The sequence below is a fragment of the Kogia breviceps genome, chromosome 4 (assembly GCF_026419965.1).
Source record: "Kogia breviceps isolate mKogBre1 chromosome 4, mKogBre1 haplotype 1, whole genome shotgun sequence".
NCBI lineage: Eukaryota > Metazoa > Chordata > Mammalia > Artiodactyla > Physeteridae > Kogia > Kogia breviceps.
The window spans coordinates 167,612,886-167,629,624 of record NC_081313.1 but is presented as its reverse complement, the minus strand read 5'-3'; the positions used below and the strand labels follow the sequence as shown (position 1 = coordinate 167,629,624).

General features: G+C 37.7%; 1 protein-coding gene across 11 annotated transcripts in view; it reads left to right on the top strand.

The window, feature by feature from the left end:
• FBXW11 (F-box and WD repeat domain containing 11) overlaps positions 1 to 16,739 on the top strand; it is a 127,715-nt gene that overhangs the window by 28,902 nt on the left and 82,074 nt on the right. For 4 of the 11 annotated variants that reach the window (XM_067032308.1, XM_059060584.2, XM_067032312.1 and 1 more), the window contains one exon: positions 9,243 to 9,344. The exons of 6 other annotated variants lie outside the window; for them this stretch is intronic. In XM_067032308.1, coding sequence (XP_066888409.1) covers positions 9,243 to 9,344 — 102 coding nt within the window. Of the gene's footprint in view, positions 1 to 9,026; positions 9,092 to 9,242; positions 9,345 to 16,739 lie in introns of all 11 variants that reach the window. One more of the 11 variants, XM_067032311.1, reaches the window with a different exon arrangement.

The following is a 16,739-nucleotide window of genomic DNA, read 5'->3' as shown; positions in this document are numbered from 1 at the left end:
CCAGAAATAATTTTGATACCAGAATATTTGGTTTTCAGAATTGTTGTGTTGTCTGTTGAAGCATTTAGTATACTGGCATGTTCAGTAAACTTTTTGAATGAATAATCAATTTAAAATGAAAGAGTTAAAGTAGGATTATGGTGTGGTCTGACTATAATTGTCAGACCTATTGAGAGTAGATGCAGTAACATTCCTTAAGCCATCTTTCTGAAAGTGATATTTCTTCCTAGAAAAAATGAGTGTTCATTATATCGGGAAAAAAAGTTTCCACTTTCTGTATGTTCTAATTTTTTTTTTTTTTTTTTGGCTATGCCGAGCGCCTTGTGGGGCTTAGTTCCCTGGCCAGGGATCGAACCTGTGCCCCTTGCAGTGGAAGCATGGAGTCCTAACCACAAGACTGCCAGGAAATAAACTCTAATGTTCTTTTTAAAACATGATAAACTTTGCACTCTCTTACATGAAAGTAGGGTAAGGATTTTGGTTCAGTACTGATATTATAGGGTAGTCAGATCTTGTTGTATAGGCACTAACAGAAATTCTCTGAGTAAAGCTTCTTGGCTTGTGAGAGTTGGTAGAAGGACGAGGAAGGGGTGCCGCCAGCACCTGCGTCTGGAATGGTAAAGAAGGGGAGGTTGGATTGACTCAGGGTAGGGCTGGTGCCCTGGTGTAGATAATGAGAGCAGATGTCTCTTGGTTCTCAGATGATGTCTACAAAACAAGGTGAGTTTTAGTTCTTGCACCTGTAATTCTTTTCAGGTGTCATGCAGTGTGGAGTATGGATTGTCAGATGTTTAGAAGTGGTAGCCTCCTAAGACAGCACTGTTGGTGAAGAGTTTTCTCTGGCTGGGTATCCTCAGCTATTAGGGTAATAATGTCTTTGTCACCTCAGAGTGCAACCAAACTCTGATAGCTAGCTTAACCCCACCTGCTCTCCACATTCATTGGAGAATGGGCCTGAACCAAGGGAAAAGTTGCTAGGGCCAGAACCCCAAGTAATAGTGTGGAAATGCCAGTTACTCTGTTTTGAGGTGGCCTGGAGGAGAAAGGAGTAAGAAACTTGAATACTATATTGTCAGTTTTATATTGGCTGCATCTGAAAAACTATGGTAGGCAAAAAGAGTAAAAAATCACCTGTATTTAATTCTGTATCCTATATGTGTTTTATTAAATAAAATGATATCATAATATAATGTAAGTCCTGATTTTGTAGGCTTTATTCACTTAAGGTTTCTTGAACTTTTTTCATTGTATTGTAACTTCCTTTTCTTATATAACTTACTTCTAGGTCAATAAATATACTCCTATAAAAATGATTTTTATTTGGTGGAAACATAATATTCTGTCTTCTGGATGATCTGTAATAACCAGTCTATTGTTGGGCATTTTTTCCTTTGCTGTTATGACAGTCATGTGATGAACATCTTCTTAGCTATATTTTTGGACATATCTTTATTTTTCCTGTAGTATAAGTCCCTACATATGAAATTGCCGAATCAATGATGTGGACTTTTTTCAAGTCTTGAGTATGTATTTATAAGTTGCACACGAGAGGTTGTACCAGTTATGCTCTCATCAGCAGTATAGATGAGTGACAAGCAGATAAAATTTGAAAGTAAACCAGGGGAAAATTGCTGCTTTAGGGAGTTTAATGTCTAGCAAAGGAAGTGACAGGTAGTATAATTCAGGGAAGAAAGTAGGGATTTTGGAGTCAGAGTTGCAAGTCTACTACTTTTGACCTCTGGCAAGTGGTTTGATGTCTCTGATCCTTAGTTTCTTCCTCTTTAAAACTAAGATACTTGGGCTTCCCTGGTGGCGCAGTGGTTGAGAGTCCGCCTGCCAATGCAGGGGACACGGGTTCGTGCCCCGGTCCGGGAAGATCCCACATGCCGCGGAGCGGCTGGGCCTGTGAGCCATGGCCGCTGAGCCTGTGCGTCCAGAGCCTGTGCTCCACAATGGGAGAGGCCACAACAGTGAGAGGCCCACGTACCACAAAAAAAAAAAAAAAAAAAACTAAGATACCTGTCTGTCCAGAGGTGCTGTGACAGTTAATGAGATCACGATAGCTGTACAGTGTCTGGCACATAGTAGGCACTCTGCAAATACAAATTTGCATCTCCTTCCCAAATTATCCTTTTTTGTAAATTTCATTTACATTTAACATTTTTTATTGAAAATGATATTAAATTTATAGTTTATTGGTCTCCCCTAGTCCTGAAAAATGTTCCTAATTGGACCAGAGATGCTAACTGCCTACAGGCTCAGATGTACTTAATTTAACTGTTGTTTAGTTCTCTGCTGTCTCAGGATTTGTGGATCTTGGATAAACCCCATTGGGATTGGATTCAAACTGATCTGACCTGGAGCTTGCTAGGGGAATCTGTTCCTTATTGGCAGCTGAACCTCAGACAGGTCCTAGTACAACTGAGGACCCATGTGGCTATGCCGGAAATAGATTATTTTGTTACATCCTGTTCTCTGTCATGCTGCTTCGAATAGCGATTCTGCTTCCCCCTTCATACATCTAATCCTTCCTCTCTCCAGCTTCTATTAGAGTGCTGAAAAAACATGGTGACAGTTTTGAGTCATGAGTGGTAGTTGTGAAGTGGACAAGGATGATTTTTTTTCATTTGAAATTACTCAGGAATAAGCTGACCATTTTCATGCTCACTGCTGTTTCTGAAGGTCACTAGGTAAAATACTTTTCTAGCACTCAGCATTTTAAACCCCAGGTATTTGAAATAGACTCAATTAATTCTTGGGAAAAGAATTTGTTTTTATTTAAATTGTCAAGTTACTATTTGTAACTTGTAACAACTTATATAACTGTTATATAATTAAAAATAAAGCATCACTTAAAATTATACAATGTAGTATTAAAATATTATTATAAGTACTAGATGTTCATTGGAGAAAAATTAGAAGATATGGATGAATAGAAATTATAAAAGAAAAATTACCCTTCGTCCCTCTACCAAAGAAAACTGTGAAGATCCATTTTAGTTTTGGGTTCTGGTATCTTATTTTAGATAATCATATAAGATGAGATATTTGGACATTGAAAGTTTTGGTTTTTTTGGTTTGTTTTTAGTAGTAGGATTTAAGGAAAGTTTGGGCTCTGGCTTTGAATCCTGATCCCACTACAATTTGGTTGGGTTTGCATCTCTAAAACTTGGCAGAAAGTAAATTTCAATTTTCTTCATTCTTATCCTTTTTTCTTTTCTCCTTCCACTGCCTCCTTCTCCCCATGCCCTTTTCTTCCTTTAATATATATCCCAGCCTGAAAATACCTTGTGGTACCTTATCTATAAATATGTAATCCTACAGTACAATTGCTAAGAATTAAAGCATTAACGTTCTTGGTTACATGTCACATGGTTACTGTCAAGTTCTGTTATAATAAAATACCATTATAAGGAAATGAAAGCCTTTCACACATTGAGGCATGGACCAGTGTTCAGTTCTTTAAAACACTTTGGAAAATAGCTTTAAACTATGATTTAACAAAAGTTAATCAGGTCATAGAATTCATAATTCTACAACCTGATTATTATGGTTCTTAGTTTTAAAAACAATACAATTATTTGGTGAGAGTTTGCTATTTCTTGTAGGCTGCCATCAAACATTATAAGAGCAGAAACCTACATTGTGACTCTTAGAAGATACTTTTAAAAGCTTTGGAGCCCTGTTTTTATTACAACTACTGCAGCTTCTTGAAAAGCAACAGTCTGAGAATTCAGACACAATAGGATAGTTCCTAATTTGGATTAACTTTACTTCTTGCTTTATTTGCTTTGAGATGAGGACAGCCTCCAGCAGAAACTGAATGGATACTCTATAGCTTTCACATCTAGGTTTAGAGGCCTGGAGTTTCATAATCTCCTTGAGCCCACCTACTGTATCATTCTTCAGGACCAAATCCCCACTCCTGGATAGAGATTCCCAGTGGAGAGCGTGTTATCGCCAAGTGATTACTATGAAATAGATATTTTCTCTCATTCCTTCTGTATTTGGTAGCTCCCATTTCATTATCATGGCACTCTTTGTATTATGGTGGGAGTTTTATTGGAAAAAAATTGACTTTAGACATGTACCTCCAAAGGTAAGTGTTGGCCCTTGTTTCTACTCTTTGTAGCCCAGCTGAAAGAAATTTGCATTAGTTGTAAAATAAAAATGAGGGGCTGTCTTTAGTCTCTCTAATAGACTTGCCTTTCTAACTTCTCTTTAATATGCTTCACTCCAGCTGCCAAAGGTCATTCCTCTGCTTAAAAGTTTAATAGTTGCCTCATCAATGTCTCTAGCAATGGTTTGAATGTTAAAGTTTTTGATGTCTCATTTGAAGGAATTAAATCATTCTAAACACTCTTATTTCACAATATTTATAAAAACATATACAGTTTTTGTATATTGTTTACTTCCTTTCTTTATCATTGGGTTACTGTTGAGCCAACTTCTTTTTTCTCTATTCTTGCATGTGGCAAATGTTCCCCACATGTTCTAGAGAACAGCATCTTTCTTTGATGCTTGCTTGAATTGACTTGGCTTTGGCTTGATATTATGCTTTATCTCTTACCTCTTAGTCTAAGAACCTCACCCCCACCCTTGCCAGTGTGTTGCATGACCTGCTTCTGTTCCTGTGACACATATTGTTGAAGCAGTAGGTATAATGAGTTGCGGGGGAAAAAAAAATATCATACACGTTGATAAAAAATTGGATCACACACCTGGGAAGGATTGGCTGTTTACTGGTGAGCTATAGCACGCAGCCTAAGAGCTGTTTTCCTACAGGATGAAGTCTCAAGTTCGATAGGACGGTATAGGGGAGTCCTCTGTGATTTGGCCCCTCTCTATCAGGCTTTCTTCATCTCACACTTAAATACTTTAGTCATGCTAAATTAATTGCAGATACTTGAATAGGACTGCCATTTCTTAGCTATTTGGCTTTGCTTAATGCTGTTTATTCTGCCGGAAATGTGTGTCTCTCTCTTTTTCCCTTGGCTGCCTCCTACTCATCCTTTATGGCTTAGTTCAGGCATTTTCCTCCTTTGGGTGTGTTAAGACTCTGTGTGTGTGTGTGTGTGTGTGTGTGTGTGTATTTACATGGCACATTCTCAAAATTCCCTCCTGTAAGCTGCTGGAGGAGAGAGAGAATATCTTCATTGCGTTTCTGTCTGCAGATATAAGGTCAGGTAAGTTTTTTGTTGAATGGAATAGTATTTAAGCCCCTCAACTTGGTTATCTCAATTGTGATGATAGAAGAAGCTGGTAATGGTTCTGTGGAAAGAAAAAAATTGGTATTTATAGGGCATTATTTCTAAATCAGAGTGACATTAAAGAGACGATTAACATAAAATACCTCTGAGTAGCTTTTAAAAGAATTGCCTCTTTGAGAAGGAATCAGGGCAAGATATTCAAAACAATTCCATCTAGACACAGACCAAAGTTAGCTTTTGTGAGTTCTTCTTAAAGCTAGCCAATCAGAGGCAAGGTGCCTGCAGCCACTTTTCCCTGTTGATTTGTGGTTCCTATGGCAATAGGAAGAGAGCCTAGGACATTTCCCTCCTACCTCTTTTAATAACTTTTTGCTTTTGAAAAATGCCAAAAGCTATTATTCTTTTTGTCTTATAGTGTTTCTCAGCATGGTGGCCCTGAATTTGGTTTTTGATTATACACTGGGTATGACAAAATTAATAAACACTATCAGTTTCCTTGATTAATGTTATTTTCTTTGGCTATAGAACATACAAATATAATCAGTCTAATTGGGTATTTGCTGTTAATGTTAGAATCCCATGTGAATCATTTCCTGTTCTCTGTGAACAACCCTAAATTAGAATATTGGTCATTACAAGTAGCTAAATGTGAAATTAAAACAAACATTTCTTAGGGGTTTTCTACCCCTGAAAGGCCTGTCTTAAGCATCCCCATTGTGATCCCTCTGGGTTTCTCTTGAGCTCCAGGCTGAAGTCTCAAGAAGAAAGAGGCTTAGTTTGTATTGTTGTTAGCTTAGTAGGTCAATAAGTGTTTGTTAAAATTGGTGAATACCCACGGTATCGGGGTAAGTTCTTCAGACATATTTTAACAATGAGATAGTGTTCCAGAAGTTTAAAGATAGACCACTGTTAGCGTTAAAAAAAAAAAGAGATAATAATCTGCACTGTGATTATAGTTTATATGAAGAAATCTTTACATTATTCAGTTAAAGAGTGATGGATAATAGTTAATCCACAATAGTCAACATGGATTTTCAACCAGGTCCCTAAGTTTAAAATTAGCAGCTTTAAGAATCAATTACTGCTTGTGGTCAGAGCTGTATTTTAATGCTCTTAGGTTGATAAATATGGAACTTTTATGTTTAGTCATTGTTTTCAAATTAGATCAATGTCCTCTTGGACCATTAGACCTAAGACGAGCCTCATTTAGATGAGCAGGTATAGACTTTATTAAAAGATGGATGTATTTCCTAGAGTGGCATTTTCTGTTGAGTAAAGACTATTTTTCAGCACTGCGGTTGGTTGTTTAGCTTCAGGGTAATTGAGTGTGAAAGTAGGGCAGTTCTAATACTTGTTATGAACACTGGCATTACTCTCTTTACCCCAAAGTATCTTCCATGGATGTTATACAGATAAGTTCTTGGAAACTGGACCCTCAAAGGGTCCTTTAAAAATCTTTTTCTAGATATACAGGTTCAATATCAAGTTTTAAAAAATACTTGTAATAAACGTTTAATATTTTGAAATTAAGTTCTCAGAAGTTTTTCTTTATGTTGTTTTCCATATTCTTATAAGTATTAATTTGATCATTAGATGATTAGGAAACCTTGGGAAGATCATTACTTTTCTTCTTTGGGCTTTAGTTTCTTCACTTCTGAAATCAGGAGTGGAAGTTTGAACTAATTGGTCTTCCAGTTTTCACAGTCTATGATTCTTTGATTCATTGAATGTGAAAATTGGTCCTTTTTTTTTTTAAGTTCTGGATCTCAAGTTATTAGCAGAATCTAATCAGGGTACAGTACGTTATGCCTTCATGGTTTTTACCCTTTGAGGCAAATACATGTTAAACCTTGCAGAGGGAATCTGTTTTTAGTGAATAAATGAAAATTTATTTGCAGATGAGCTTTGGCGTTAATTTGGTATTAGTTGCTGAATACAAGTATAATCCTTAAACTCTGTTCTCAGGTCTGAGTGATTCTGTGATTTGGATAACTACAAAGATTCCAAAAAAGAAACTTAACTTGAGCTATGAGGATGTTGGAAGTTTATTTAAATTAAATAATGTGTGTAATCTGTGTATACATACGTAATGTGTTTGGGCCTTTTCTCTGCCCTAAACATTTTGCTAGGTATCTCTGGATAGAGAGAGTTTGTTGTAGTAAGAAGAAAACATGTTTGCTTAGAGTCAGACAGGATTAACTTGTAGTCCTAATTCCGCCATCAATTAGCCCTTGTTTTCTTGTACCTTAGACAAGTTGCTGTTTCAACAAATCAAGCTCTCCTTTCGTGATCTTTGGTTTCCTCATTTGTAAAATGGAGTAATACTTGTCTTACAAGGGTTTTTGTGAGGGTTTACTATGTCAGCTGTCTAGCATATAACAAGAGCTTGATAAATGGCAGCTATTTGCATCGCATTATACAAACATTTATTTAGCATCTTTTATGGCACTCTATGAAAGTGTTGGAGTGGCAAAATATGTGTGACTGGAGTATCAGTGATATACTTTACTGTATTGGCTATGGGAAGCTTTGAAATGAAAGCACACTATTGGAAATGTGTGGCATGTTCATTGTTACCAAAAACCTCAGTTTTTTAAATTCCATTTGAGTCCTCTGGTTTTGTATTCTTTAAATACCTTTTCTAAATAATCTCAATACTCTAGTTACATTATAGGTGAGATATAGCTATAAAGTACAGATGCTGGATAGGAAGGAATCGGGTCTGATTTCAAGCATAGTGGACTTTGTTTATATTAATGTTGGGGTAACCATAGAATTTATCTATCAAACCAGAACACTTCAAGAGTGAAAGTTATGCTGGGACCAGTGTAAACCTGGACTGTCCCAGGAAAGTGAGTATATTTAACCATCCTAATTATAGCTAGAATAAACAAGTTTATGAGGTTGGGTCTGAGGCTTCTGCAGTATTTTGGTTGAACCCAAACACCCACCTTCAGTTTTTGGGTTTTTTTTTTTTTTGGCATGATTATTGATTTTGGCAGAGTAAATTAATTGACCTTAGGTCTGAAAAAGTACTTATTGAATACCATAAATAATATAATGGTTTAAAAATAGTAGCCATAATGCATATGTTTATATTTTACTTTTTTTCTTAATTCCCTTAAAACCAGCAAGCTCTTGAAAGAGGAATGGGAATGGGTAAATGAAAGAAGCTTTTTAAATTCTTACTTGTGTCAAATGAACTTTGTAAGCAAAGTCCAAAATGAAAATCATGATTATTCTGAAGTTTTTTCCTTTGGGAAGGCAGAGATGTGGATGACACTCAAAATCAGATGCGTTTTTATCAGCTCTTTTATTTCCTGTATCTATCAATTAGTCTGTCGCTTATCTTTCTTGTTCTTTTTGCCTTATGTCTCTAAGTCTCCTGTAATTTTATTTAGGGATGTGCAAAACTGTACCCAGATGATAAAATTTCAGGTGATCAATGATAATAGAGGCATCATAGTCTTGTGGAATGAATGTGGGTTTTAATAGCAGCCATCAAGGTTTGAAATTCTGACACTCCCCTCCTTTACTGTTTGTCCTTGTGCAAATGACTTACCTCTGAGCCTCAGTTTCCTGACACTGTGGTGTGGGAATTAGAGAACACATTTAAAGTGCCTGGCACATGGTAGGTGATGTAATGATAGCAATTATAATTACATGACATAGACCAAAAACCATTACTTTTATGAAGTTAGAGTGACAATCTCACCATAATCTTGTTTTGCTCTCAAACTTTACAGTTCCCTTTAGTGGTTTTCATTTAAACATTCTTTCTCTCCCTCTTGATTCTGTTCACTGTATCCTGAGGAGTTAGTGGTTGGCAGCAGAAACTTCCTTTCCGTAGGACAGAAAGTGGGCCCTCTCTCAAGGTTTCAGTAAGTTTTGTTGGACTACCACCCCTGACCTCCAAGCTGCCAAGGGTGTACCCCCTGCCCAACTAACATTCAAGTTGCCTGTGTGAAGGAGTGATTTGTTGCGGCCTCTAACTGCTTCTTCTTCTCTTCCTTCCTTTTTGTCATCCTGCAGTGTTCTGTGCCAAGGTCTTTGTGGCTAGGCTGCGCCAACCTGGTAGAGAGCATGTGCGCACTGAGTTGCCTGCAGAGCATGCCCAGTGTCAGATGTCTCCAGGTGCCTCTCTTCTTTCTTGTTGTAAATGTGTTTTTTTACGTATACCATGAACATTTGTTGAAACTTGCAGTAGTGTGTTTAATCCAATGTTAAGTCTGCTAAATGTTCTGTGTAACCCTCTGCTTTCCTCCAGCCTGGGTGCCCCACATGGAGGAGTTCATGCCAGGAGGGACCCTTCTGAGCAAATGGGTCTTTGGCTGGGCCCTGTTCTGCTCCTCTTTTTCTGCTCCTGCTTTTTATCCCCCCAACCCCTACCTTGAAGCCGTGATTCTCATGTTTAATAGCTGTGCATGTACCCAAACAACCTTGACATTTTCCATTTGGCTACTTTCAACAGTTCTTTGTAGAGTTGGGAGGATTTCATAATTCAAGTGGTGATTTTTCTATTTTGAAACTCATCTTTTTGGCTTGCTTTCTCTCCCTCCTTCCATAAAGGAGTGGAGAAAGAATCACTAATGGTACAAAGCCTCAAATTGAAGCTTATAAAGATCACAGCTTTATGCTGCCAATAACTATCAGTTTGGGCCACCTCCCACACCTGTCCTTAGGGTCCACCCAGTTTTCCAGGCCGAGGCTGGCAGAGAATTCCACAGATAAAAGTGAAACTCTTTTGGGGTGTGGGAGGGGTTGCTCCAGAAAAAAGCTATTAGCAGGAGTGCAGCTGGACTGACCTCACTTGTTGGGATGGATTGTAAGAGAGCCAAGGCAGAAAACATTGTGACTTTATTGGGGAAGCTCTGTTTAGAGAAAGCATGTATTTAATTTAGTATGGTTTCAGTAGCAGTATTCAGTTTTCATCACTGTATATTCCAGACAGTTTGATATATCTTTTAAAAGCAATATTGAATTCCTGGCATCCTGTTGAGACTGCCCTGTTTTAGGAAAACACTGTAGAATCAGGAAATGAATTAGAGGGATATTATTGATGGTATGGGTGACTTTACTGTTCTCAAGGTTATCTTTCTATTCGTGTTTACAGTCTTTAAATGGAGCTGGGAGGGCCAGGAAGGAGAAAAATTTCCTTCATATTGGGATCATGCTTTTTATTTACTTATGAGCAAACATTCTGAGCAGCATTGGTGTGGTTATTGATTCAGACTGCTTTCTTTAGAAAACTGTGCTGGAACCTCACTAACACAGTTAACTAGAGAGTGAATTTAATGTAAGATCCAGCTGTCTTAGGGTCAGTATAAAAAGTTGGGTTACAACTCTTAGGGTCCAGGGATTGGTTGTTTCAGCGATGCTGCAGGGTAATGTATGTTTATCCTTGGAAAAGCGGCTTCCCTGCATGTGATGTACCTTTAACAAAAATGTTCTTGAAATAGCAGACATTATTGCATGTGCTCTCCTTGGTGCTAAATAATGGATATTTGCATTATAGTAATAGTGTACATCTTTGTCTCTATTTCTCTGAAGATGCTTACTTGAATGTTACAGTTTTCTTTTTAGTGTACTGATCCAGTTTTTTTTTTTTTTTCCAGAAATTTAAGCAGGCAAAGAATTGTAGTTGTTAATGAGGTCTGGACGTGCAGATTATTTTTATTGCATTCAGTTAAAAGTAATTGACCGATGGAAGGCATTATTCAATATATTTTAGTAACAGCATTGTGAATTCTCTGGAGGTGGGGTGAGTGGGAGGAAATATGGGTTCCTACCTTGTTGAAAATGGAAACCCAAATGTGTTAAAAGTTCTTTGACTCATCTCTCCCAGTGAAAATCATTTAAGAGAAAAAATGTAAACTTTGTCTTGATTGGACCTTGAAATACGGTGAAATATTGAATGATAGTCACTGAAATGTGAATGGAACAAATATTGTCTTCAGAGGTGTATTAGGGTGTTTCATTTATTTAGGTTTTCATTTTCTTTAGTTTATGATAGAGTATGCAGCACAGTAAAGTGAAATATGTACTCAGCTGATTGGAATTAGCAGATTATTACTCTATTTTGTTCCATTTGTGAATGGAAAGTAAACATATGTATATGAACCCAGAAGACTTCCTTTTTCTCTACCCCTTGGTTTCACATATTATTTTAACACTAGTGTTTCTCCTCTCTACCTCCAATATCCAAACAAGTGCTAAAACTTAGTGATTAAAATTTAATTTGGGTATGGGCTTTTTCAAAGAATGCCTGTTGTTTATATGCTACATCTTAGGTTTATCACAAAGGTGACTTTTGCTTCACACTGCATGCCTCTCAGCAAGCCCATATCAAGAAGAGAAGGAACAAGCTATCCAAAGAGCCTGGTTGACTTTGCTGGGGCTCTGGAGTTGCATGAAAGGGCCTCCCTTAAAATTACTGCATTGGACCCATGAACAGTTGCATCTTTAGCCAGTTAGCCTATCTATTGATATATGGCTGAATTAGTGTACCTTCTGAAAAGCAGGAGTAAAGATAGTACTGTAGTTACCTTTAGGCATAGTTTCTGCCACCTGTGAGAGGGGGAAAGGAATAGTAAAGACTTAAAAAATAAAAATCACTCATTCACCTCAATAAAACTTAAAAAACATCACCACCACTTGTACTTGGGGCTTCACATATATTAGCTTTGTGACAACCCTATGAGATAGCTATTATTATTCCCATTTTTTCAGATATAGAAACTGGGTCTCAGAGGTGATATGTGTGATTGGACCCAAGTTAATCTTTACATATCTGTGAAGTGGTGGAGCTAGCATTTGAACCCAAGATTTGCATGATTCCAAAATTGGTTTTCTTTCCTCTGCACTGGAATGCTACTATTTCTAGAGTTTTCCATTTTAGTTTTGTTTGTGAAAACTTTACTATTGCAATATCCAGTGTGTGGCTTGTTTAGTCATTATCTGAAAATAAAAAAAGAAAACCTGCCAAATATCTATAGTGGGGGAAATTGCATTCCCTTTGCCAAGCTGAGCCCTGAATCCTAAAGCTAGCAAGTTTCCTGAGTGGCTTTTCTGAAAATTCAATTTCATGAATATTTACTGAACAATTGGTATGTGCCAGGGCCTGTACTGGTGCTGGGTGTATAAAAAGAGAGCAATACAGACTTGTTCCCTCCTCTCAAGGAACCCATTGTAGTAAGTAGTCCTGTGAACAAAAATCTAGACTGAACCACAAATGAAGTCCCTGTATGTGTGTGTGTGTGTGAGAGAGAGAGATGAAATTCTGAAGTTAGCCAAATACACACACACACACACACGTACCTGTAAATATACACACACATACATACATACTTTTTAAAAATGTGAAACACTTTGGGATTCCCTGGTGGCGCAGTGGTTAAGAATCTGCCTACCAATGCAGGGGACACGGGTTCGAGCCCTAGTCCGGGAAGACCCCACAGGCTGCAGAGCAACTAAGCCCGTGCACTACAACTACTGAGCTTGCACTCTGGAGCTTGTGAGCCACAACTAAAAGCCTGCGTGCCTAGAGCCCCTGCTCCGCAGCAAGAGAAGCCACCGCTCGACACAACTAGAGAAAACCCGTGTACAGTGATGAAGACCCAATGCAGCCCCCCCCCCAAAAAAGTGAAACACTTTGAATTAGGGCTAATGCTCAACATTTTTTAAAACAGTTGAACTAGAATATCTTTTTGTCTCTGAACTAAGCTGAACTGAATCAATATTTTAGTTGGTTCAGATAACCAGATTCAACCAGTTGATTGTTACATCATATAATCAAGAGTTCAGACCATGTATGTATGTATCATATATATGATAATATAATGATCATATAGGTATCATATATATGACTATATATGTATTTATATACATGTATCATTAATTTTCCACCTTTTTTTTTTTTTCCTTTTTTTTTTTGGTATGCGGGCCTCTCACTGTTGTGGCCTCTCCCGTTGCGGAGCACAGCCTCCGGACGCGCAGGCTCGGCGGCCATGGCTCACAGGCCCAGCCGCTCTGCGGCATGTGGGATCTTCCCGTACCGGGGCACGAACCCGTGTCCCCTGCATTGGCAGGCGGACTCTCAACCACTGCGCCACCAGGGAAGCCCTCCACCTTCTTTTTAAGTGTTGGGCCCTAGGTACTAGGTTATCTCACTTAATCCTTTATGGAGAAGTTATCTGTCTTGGCTTTTTCATATATGAAGTTATGGAATTGAATTGACTTGCCTAAGGTTACACATTTATTTAAGTGGCAGAACTAGGTTATGAACCTAGGTCTGGATAACTGCAAAGCCAGTGTTCTGGTCACCATGCTGTAGTGACCTTAACCTGGCAACTGCCATTTTTGGGTAAAAGTGATTACCCTTTATTTATTTATTTACTTTTAAAATACATTTATCTATCTATCTATCTGTGGCTGTGTTGGGTGTTTGTTGCTGTGTGCGGGCTTTCTCTAGTTCCAACGAGCGGGAGCTACATTTCATTGTGGTGCACGGGCTTCTCATTGTGGTGGCTTCTCTTGTTGTGGAGCACGGGCTCTAGAGTACCACGGGCTCAGTAGTTGTGGCTCGCAGGGTCTAGAGCACAAGCCCAGTAGTTGTGGTGCATGAGTTTAGTAGCTCCGTGGTATGTGGGATCTTCCCGGACCAGGGCTCGAAGCCGTGTCCCCTGCATTGGCAGGCAGATTCTTAACCACTGCGCTACCAGGGAAGTTCCTCCTCTTCATTTTTAACATTAAAAAGTTGAAAGCTAATGCACCTGGAATGTAGAGGTTCCATGTAGTGAACTGACAAGTTTTCTTTGGAAATGCCATTTGCAAGCTCTCAGTTGGGGAGAGTGTTAGTGATAAGCTTTTTTGAAGAGTTGGACTGGTTGCTTGAAATGACAGCAGGGGTCATGTGAATCAAGTTTTAGTGCCTCTCGCCTAGTTCCATTGTGGATAGTGCTGGGCAGTTATTAATAGAACTTCTTGACATCTGCCTTTCTTGTTTCTTTTCTTTTCAATATATATAGTGAGCCACACTGGTTTGAGAACACTACAGTGGAACTTAACAGCTACCAATGTAAGATAATATTTTTTTAGAGAAGGGAGATAGCTTGGTAGAAAGAATCCTGATTCTGGAGCAGACAAATCTCAATTCTTCTGCCTGATGCTTAATAGCTTTATGACGCTAGGCAAGTTACTTAATTTTCCTGACCCACGGGTTCCTCATCCTTTACATGGAGATAGTTATATCTGTCTGTCTGAAGTAGAGGGGAGATAACGGCTACACCTTACCAAAGTGCTTGCTATTGAGGAACGAAAATCCATTTCTTTCATTGCTTGCCCCTGGTTCCCTATTCAAGAAGAGGGAATTCCAGTCTTAGAGTCCAGGGCAAGATAAGAATCAGATAAAAGACTGGGCATATGATATGATATGGCCCCTGCTGTCAGGTGTTCTTGTTTTGTTCAGGGTTGTCTCCTAAGGTCACACATGGCTGTTTCAACTCAATGTCTCTGTCTTTTTTAAATGAGCATTGGGGATTTATTATTTCTTGTTCATTATTCTGTTGCATTCTAGGGCCAATAATGTGAAGGCATGGAGTAACCTTTCAGTGGTAGAGTGTAGTATTTTATGAACATTAAAAAACACATTTTTTCCCTTTATAAGAAAATTTACAAATATAGTTTCTTAAGAAAAAAATAATCCATTGGTAACCTCACCACCCAGAGTGAACACTTGTTGATGTTCTAAGGTCTGACTTCCTCCTGCCTGTTGGGCAGGGGGAATTCATCAAATTGTGCAGGTTCTCTTTGTTATTGTGGTGATGAAAATGATTATAAGAATGGTGTTTTAATGTCTCATGGAACCCCAGAGTGTGACTTTGGAGTCACTAGAAGGATAATGCCTCTCTCACTTACTCACCTGGAATAGCTGTGGATTTATCTGTATTATATAGCAAAGCTCTTAGTAAGATTTTATGTGAAAAATTCTATGGAAATTTCTAAACACACAAGAAGTAAAGCGATCCATTCAACTCAGCCTTGAACAGTTCAAAATTATGCTATTCTTAGTCCAACTTTCTCTTTCTTGAACTTTGTTTTTTTCTGGGGCATTTTAAAACAAATCTAAGATAGCTTTTAAAAAAAGGAGTTTGACTAATCACTGTTTTATGTCAGCGAAAAAAAATATTAAAAAGTTTCAAAGAGGGGGAGGGGGAAGGGTAAGATATGAGGAAGTGAGAGAGTGGCAGGAACATATATACACTACCAAATGTAAATTAGATAGCTAGTGGGAAGCTACTGCATAGCACAGGGAGATCACCTCTGTGCTTTGTGACCACCTAGAGGGGTGGGATAGGGAGGGTGGGAGGGAGGGTGATGCAAGAGGGAAGAGATATGGGAACATATGTATATGTATAACTGACTCACTTTGTTGTAAAGGAGAAACTAACACACTATTGTAAAACAGTTATACTCCAATAAAGATGTTAAAAAAAAAGTTTCAAAGAATAAAAAAATAGTACAGCTGGTACCGAAGTTTATAAAAGACATGTAAAGTTTCCTTTGAACCCAGGTCTCACTTCCCAAAGTATCACTTCTGAGTTTCCCATTATCCTTTAGACAGAAACTTAAAAAAATAGAACCACATTATACATATTATTTTTCAATTAATAACTTTTTCAATTAGTAAGATAGATTGCCTATCTTTCCATATCAGCATATAAAATCATATAAACCCTGTTCTTTTTTATGGATGCAATAATATTTCATCATATTGGCTTTATCATTAAAAATATATATATATATCCCGTTCCCTATTAATGGAACTTTAGGCTTCAGTTTTTTTTCTGTTATGGCACTTTTCTAATTTCAATGAACATATTCCTTTAAGCTTTATGATTATGTCTGCAGAATAAATTCCTAGAAGTACAGTTGCTTGGTCAAGGAGTATCAGTGTTTTATTATTAAATTGTCTGTATACAGAAAAGTAATAATCTCTCCTTTCCATCCCCCCTGCAACAAATGTTAACAATTAATGTTGTCTACCATTGCATGTTTTGGTTTTTTGTTCATAGGATGGTATGTAATCCAACAATTACAGGGATTTCCCCTCTTTATTTACTTACAGTCATATTGCAGACATGTCCCCAGATTTTGTAAAGTCTAACTCTTTCACCAGTGGAAATTTCACCAACTTTTATCATCCACAGATTTGGGGGCAGTGAGGGCGAGGAGGACATTTTTGTTTTCTTCTTTGAATTATAATATATGTGTAGAAAGTACAGAAATCTTAACTATATAGCTCAGTGATTTGTCACAAAATGGGCAGTGATTTATTTTGATAGGTGAGGCTAAATCGTTTTCATGGAGGGTGGACCAGTTTATAGTCTAGTTTATTTCTGTAAGCTCTGGATATCATCTAAAAATGTTTAAGGTTTACTTTAAAAATATTATTAAAAATAAACTATACTTGTTCCAATTTAAACTAATAATAAAAAGTGACAAATAGTAACATGATGAATTAAAAGACTT